Source organism: Octopus sinensis, unplaced genomic scaffold (assembly GCF_006345805.1).
Source record: "Octopus sinensis unplaced genomic scaffold, ASM634580v1 Contig17284, whole genome shotgun sequence".
NCBI lineage: Eukaryota > Metazoa > Mollusca > Cephalopoda > Octopoda > Octopodidae > Octopus > Octopus sinensis.
This window is the reverse complement of record NW_021834942.1, coordinates 1-7,500: the sequence shown is the minus strand read 5'-3', so window position 1 is coordinate 7,500 and position 7,500 is coordinate 1. Positions and strand designations below refer to the sequence as shown.

General features: G+C 37.3%; 1 protein-coding gene across 1 annotated transcript in view; it reads left to right on the top strand.

The window, feature by feature from the left end:
• LOC118761776 (leucine-rich repeat-containing protein egg-6-like) overlaps positions 1–7,249 on the top strand; it is a gene marked incomplete at both ends in the record, with an annotated part of 38,469 nt that extends 31,220 nt beyond the window's left edge. The window contains 2 exons of the mRNA XM_036499929.1: positions 3,625–3,808; positions 7,143–7,249. Of these exons, the coding sequence (XP_036355822.1) occupies positions 3,625–3,808; positions 7,143–7,249 (291 nt within the window). The remainder of the gene's footprint in view (positions 1–3,624; positions 3,809–7,142) is intronic.
• Positions 7,250–7,500: the final 251 nt, after the last annotated feature.

The following is a 7,500-nucleotide window of genomic DNA, read 5'->3' as shown; positions in this document are numbered from 1 at the left end:
AGATCTGAAAGCACAACCACTGCACAGCGAGGGTGCCGAGTGGCTGTGTATGCTACAACAGAAAAAAAGGACGTCTCGATTTCTCCTGACGTCTGGCAGCTTTTTTAGGGACGTTCTGATATTTACTAGGGGTATTTGGAACTGCATTTAGACGCAATACTAACGCAATAACAATGAAGAGGTTACAAAAACGTCAAAATCCCGCTTAGAAGTTTTCAACTGCGCCAGTGTGAACATCGGACAACAAGAGTGGGCTATCCAGATCGTCTGAGAAAGAGTAATGTGCTAGGCCAGAGGATAAGGAGAGTGTGGGATCTTTTTTTCAAAGAAGTCTACAAAACAGACAAATTATTGATCTACGCGGTCAACTAAATCCAGGTTCAAACGGGAACACAGTTACTGCAGGTTACAAGTGTCTCGACAAGGAGCAAGAATAATTTTACAGGAACAAGATTAATAAATTCGTTAAGTAGCAACTGATGGAAGTGACCATCAGTTGTTGGTAGTCGGATGTCTTTAGGAGGCCGATTAAATGAGAATCGAATGCATTTAGCAACGTGTTACTGACAGAAGAAAATAGAGTGAAGAGAGATCTAATGAGCATTAGAAGAGAATTAATTGATAGAAGCATCGCGACCGACATGCTAGTAGCGACTTTGACCATTGACAAATGTTTCCTTGTAAAGCAAGAAGACTGTGCTCTAAGAGTAGAAGCTTCTTCGCTAAAATATGAAGGAACAAAAGCTGTTCGTTCGGCTCGTGTGGAAGATGAGCAACGTGGCAACAAAAATACAATCTGATCTTTTAGAGATCGAAACGGCTACATGCTGGTCGGTTCCGAACACTATGTGCAGCTTTCCAGCTGCACTTTCCGTGAGTGTTCGGAACAAACCGTAGATCGGAGAAGACAGGTGTACTTCATTGTTTACTTCAATAACTACCGACACAGATATGAGTTGCAGGAAAAAAAAGCCGATTGCAGCAGATGAAATACTGGAGGTAACGAGCGCTTGCACAAGGCATAAACAGCTCGGGTTTCATAGTCTGCCTTCCGAGTGTTACAAATTCATGACAGATTTCTATGATGACCTTTTGAAAGACGTCTACTGCAGTTGGCTACTGAACGGGAGAATCCCTAGCAGTATGAGCTGGGGAGTGTTAACGCTGTTGAGAAAAGAGGTCATTATGGGAGACGTAACTAACAATTGTTGTCAAATAACTCCGCTAAACACAGTATAATAGTTTAGCCAAGGTGTTAGCAAAATGGGTGGTGCTTGCCTTTAGTGATCTGGTCGAGGAAGTGCAAGAGTATGTTATCACGAAAATGTCCACCTTGGAAACCTGCCAACTCATGCATCATATTGATGGAACAAAACTGGCTTCAAACATGGTCCTGATCAACAGGTTTCGACTGGGTCTACAATCATTATTTCGAACGTATACTAAAATCTGGCGAGTTCGATCCTGTTTATTTTCACAAGCTGAATCGCTGCAATGTACTGCAACACCTGAACTATGGTTAAGGCTAACTTCTTAAAAAACTTAAATTCAATCAGTTCAACAGGGTTGCTCCCTCTTGCCTCTCTTGTAGGTCCTGGCTGTTGATCCATTACAGAAGTTAGAATAGTTGAGGAGCATAACTTTCAAACAGCAAAAGCCTTGCCAGCACATGCCAACCACGCCATCGCCATGGTATCGGATAACACCGATGGTAAAGAGTTTGCTATATTTTCAAAGTTTATATGGAAAGATGGCAAGGCTTAAAATCTACTCAGACAAGTTAGAGATCTTGCGAGTTTGTAGCTCGGCTTCTGGAGAGGTATGTTCATGCCGGGGAAGGGCGTCGTGCTATGCTGGACTTACAGACCGGTTAAGCTACTTGGGGCTTGGATAGCTTTTTACGTCCAGGCGGACAAAATTTGAGATATAACAATGAGCAGGGTCGCCAGTCTTATCCAAACATGGTCTGAAAAGATCCTGTGAAATCTTGGCAGACGTGACAAAGTCTCACCTTGCTTGTGTTATTGTTTAGCCAGACAATAGTGCCTAGATCCAGTTTCCACGCGATCGCTTTGGAACGTCGTGCAAGGGACGTGTTCCGTTCATCAGGTGCTCCATCTTAATAAAGCAAAGAGCGAAACTCTGCCCTTGATATCTACGATGCCATCAGGTGGTCAAACCCCCCAGATATGCGGATAACGAAATCGATAGATGTTTCTCTCCATAACTTATAGAGTTTTAACGGCGGAGAAGAGTAACTATATTCTCGCTGAATCTCTGGGTGCTGATAGAAATGGACTGCCTAGTCCGTTCCGGAGGAGTTTCGGATCGAAGTCTTCAATGGGACATTGGCAGAAGCCTTTGCTTTACATGTGCTGCGAACAGATGCTTCAGGTGCGACTTAAACTCTGCAAGTACAGAAACATATTAAATGAGGCCGTCTGAGAGGCGCGCAGAGAGATGAAATCGTTCCTCATGCTCAGTGTCTGGGCAAAGCTGATTTGCAGAGTTATGGAACAGCTGCCATCACGTGTGGAACATATCCGGTTAATAGCGAAGTCTATCGCGAGGATTGACTCACTGACCTCTTTCTACCGGGCAGGCTAGGCAGCTTTCTTCTGTCTGGTAGTATAGTGAAAGAGTTGTGTTGATGGGAACGAAAGGTATGAGAACAGGTATCCTTCCTTTGTGATACTCTCTTCAATTTCTGACATTATTTGCGTTTTGAAGATATACAGTATTATGCTAACAAGTTTGTTGTTACCCGGTTATGAGGGCGATTTTCTCTCCAAATTTCATGCGACAAAATTGTATTTTACTCCGTACCTATAAAATATACACGTAGAATAGAAACATATATATCCGGTATCAATTTATACATGTCTTTGCTTTTGCATTGCAAGGCTTGAGGAGCCTATTAAGACAACCGCTTTCTGTGACGTGTGCCGCTGTCTTTTTTCTGTTATTCATGAGGTTTGCACGCGTGGTTTTTCGTGTGTTTTGTGCACAAAATTTAAAGTCCATTCCGCTATTCAGCTATGGCTAAAGAATACTGCTTGTATCAGAGTAAGTTGTAATATTTTGCGCTTTATTATGGGTGGGGAAGAGGTGTGGTATTGATATGTGCCGTACTTCATCGGCCGTATGATAACGGTGGATAGTGTAAGCATTTATAACGCATCATGTATAAGTGGAATATGTCAATATATTATACAGGGGATGACTGAAACTCATCTCCCAACAGCTTTGTTTCAGTTTCATTTGTTGTCTTGAATAATTTTTGAAGTAAAGATTTGACTTTTACATGCTAAAAATCCTGCGTTGCTATTGTCGACGTTCGTTTGGTAGCATTATATGGCTGTTAAGGCGGCGAGCTGGCAGAATCGTTAGCAAGCCGGGCGAAATGCTTTGCGGTATTTCGTCCGCCGCTGCGTTCTGAGTTCAAATTCCGCCGACTTTGCCTTTCATCCTTTCGGGGGTCGATTAAATAAGTACCAGTTAAGCACTGGGGTCGATATAATCGAGATAATCCGTTTTTCTGTCCTTGTTTGTCCTCTCTATGTTTAGCCCCTTGAGGGTAATAAAGAAATAAGTATTATATGGCTGTTATCTTCATTGTTACAGCCTCTCTGCCAATATGGGCTATCAGTGGATGGCAGTACATTGAAGTTTCAAAGATCCTGCAGCACATACAACAACTGCCTTGAAGCTTTCAGAAACAATTCCCTTACATGCAAAAATTGGTCCAATGGCACTGCTTGTGTTGCTTGTTGCAGAGACAACTTATGCAATAAGAATGATTTCCCTGGTAAGTGTTGTTAATTCTTTGGTTTAATCGCATCTGATTTATTTATAGAGTGGTTGTATACTGCCAACTTAACGTGACAGTCCTGTAAGGGAATAACACCACCGATGTTTAGCCCTAGGAAGCATCGACGTTTCCTGTCGGCCTTAAATGTGTCAAGGCCGACAGGAAGCGTCGATGCTTCCTAGGGCTAAACAGCAGTGGTGTAAATCCCTTACAGGGCTGTCACGTTAATTTGACAGTATACAACCACCACTCTATCGCTCCACCACCGTACATATCTCTATGAGATATTTAGAAATTTAATATTTCTGATTTATTTATAGATGGATGTTTAATATGAAGATTGGATAATAGTTGATATATGATAAAATGAGTTACTGTGTACACACACAAACACAAACGCACACACACATATACTCACATATATACTATATAATATATAATATATATGCGCATGTGTGTGAGTGTTGTATGTATATCATACACCTATATGTACATATATATATACATAGATATACACACACATATATACAAATCTCTCTCTCTCACTCTCTCTCTCTCTCTCTCTATATATATATATATATATATATGCTCACACAAATACGCACACACACATTTATATATCAAGTATGCATGCATTGCACCTTCATTGGGTTTACGACCGTTATCCATGTTGTCATGGGTTAGACGGATATACTATACAACAATTGTTTTACAATCGAATGCCATTCCTATCACTAATGCTTACGCATTTTCTGGTAACGAATTTCTTATTTTACATTTCTTCCAATGCATGGAACGATTGAATGATTTGTTGACAGGAAAAGCGCTTGCGATTTTCAGAGTACGTTTTTTAACAAAGAGTACGTTTTTTAACACACACATATATGGACATATACAGGGCTTTTTTCAGTTTAGATATCTGAAATTTACAAATCAGGGTTTGATCGGCCGGAGTAGCAAACACTTGCCTAAGGTGCTACGCAGTAGGACTGAATTCTTAAGTATGTGTCGAACCATTTAACCATCTGGCTATCCCTGCACCTGTATACGCATCTTTACATATGTGTGTGCGTGTGTGTATGTATGTATGTAGTATGTATGTATGTATATATGTATGTATGTATGTGTATATATATATATTTGAATATATATATGTGTATATATATATATATAATATATATATATATATATATGTGTGTGTATATATATATATATATGTACATATATATGTGTGTATGTATGTATGTATATATGTATGTATGTATGTATGTCTATATATAAATGTGTACATATATATGTGTGTGTATGTATGTATGTATGTCTATATATATATGTGTATATATATATGTGTGTGTATGTATGTATTTATGTATGTATGTATGTATGTATGTATATATATATATATATATATATATATAAGATAATAGAGATGGAAAGATGGAAAAGTTAATAATTAATTACAAAAATATACATAGACTCTGACAGCTGTTTCGATTCGATCTTTAGAAATTAACTAGAATAATTTAAAACACTATAAAGTTCAATCTCGACAAAGGTAGCAAAAAGATATACAATTACATGATTTTTTTAGTGTACAGAGCATGACAGCTAACTGAATATTGTTTTATAGAAAGAACATGGTATAAACCTTATAAGGGGTGAGGAGGTATATTTGTATTTATATTTATATTTATAACTTCTATAAATAGATATCAATTTATATTCATTTTGTTAACTCCGAAACAGCTGTCAGAGACTATGTCTATTTCTGTAATTAATAAATAATTATTAATTTGTCTATCTCTGTTTTCTTATTATTTTTAAACAATCGTATACCACAGATTATTCTATTACCTTATGGTTGAATATTAAATATAATATCTCAGCAGTTATCTTAGGTCATACACCAATGATTTCATCGGATGTTTTATTACTTAAAGAGATACCTAACCTTTAATTGAATCTCTCTCTCCTCCTCCTCTCTCTCTCTCCCTCTCTCTCTCTCTCTATATATATATATATATAAAGACACACAGACACACACACATATATATATATATAAACTTACTTGGAGAAGAAGAAAATAACGCGCGGCGTTCAATCATATAATAACAATTTAATAAATAAAACATATGCATATATACATGCATATATGTACATACCTACATCTATATGTATATATACATGCATATATGAGTACAGGACACCACAAATAAACGTAGAACACAACGAGAAACGAAAACATAAAACCAAACAAGAAAACGGACTTTTTTAACAACGAAAAAACAGAGTACAAGACAAACAATACTAGGAATATTCCCCTTCATCAGCTGCCCCTGCTTCGACTCAATGCGTGTTTCATATATACATATAGATGTAGGTATGTACATATATGTATGTATGCATATGTTTTATTTATTAAATATATATATATATATATATATATATATATATATATATATATATATATATATATGACGGGCTCCTTTCACTTTGTGTCTATCAAATCCACTAATAAGGCTAAGACACTTGCTCAATGTGCCACACAGTGGGACTGAATCCTTTGCGATTGGGAAGCAAATCTACTACACAGTAACGCCTATATATATATATATATATATATATATATATATATATACTCAAAATAAGCAACAAGAATGACTCCGGTAATTTGGTACGATCGTTTCGTACTACATCATTTTATTAAATGTTGTAAGTATTACAACAGTTTTAAAATGCTGAGTACTCATCAGCCAATTAAGTACCATATTCATTTGAATCTAAATTTTTGCTGAACTTCTGTATATACATACACACATATCCGTGAGTAAACCCTGCATATGCATATTACCTACACTCCAATCTCCTATGCCTAAAAGTGAAATCTAGCCAGTGACTCTCTCAACCATACAAGACCTTAGGCAGAACATATTAAAGGTAACTGGGTATAACGCATCGCACAAAGGCAGTTACAAAAGTAAACACACACTGAAAATATACATATGCATATGAATCATATTTAAATAATATTGAAATAATCCTATATTTTCATCCATCTCTCTCGTGTAAGAATCCATAAGCCAAACAATTATGCAATTGCATATTTGTCCGTAGACTGGCTATATTAATGAAAGTATACGGTATTATAGACCGACTACAACTGATATTAGCAATTGGTTTCATACGGGGTATTAAATAACCCGTGATTATATAACAACACACTGTTAAATATATATTTCTATGTTCATAGTATATGCCACTCAGTGCATCCGTGGCACGTGTCTCATTTATAATTGCAATGTCTAGGTTTTTCTTTTATGTTCTTGAATAGGTTGGACGCATTCCTTTGAACTTCATCTGATTTTTACCGTGGACGCATATTCGACTTTTAAGAAGTTAACTGAAAATGTAAACACCACAGAAAACGTATCTAGAGCTGTGAGTTAGCATGTATTTTCTTTCGATCCCTCTCTTCGTTTTTCTCTCTCTCTCTCTTTCTCACACACACACGCAGGAGTGGCTGTGTGGTAAGTAGCTTGTTTACCAATCACATGGTTCTAGGTTCAGTCCCACGTCGTGGCACCTTGGGCAAGTGTCATCTACTATAGCCTTGGACCGACCAGAACCTTGTGAGTGGATTTGGTAGACGGAAACTGAAAGAAGTCCGTCGTATATATGTGTATATATAT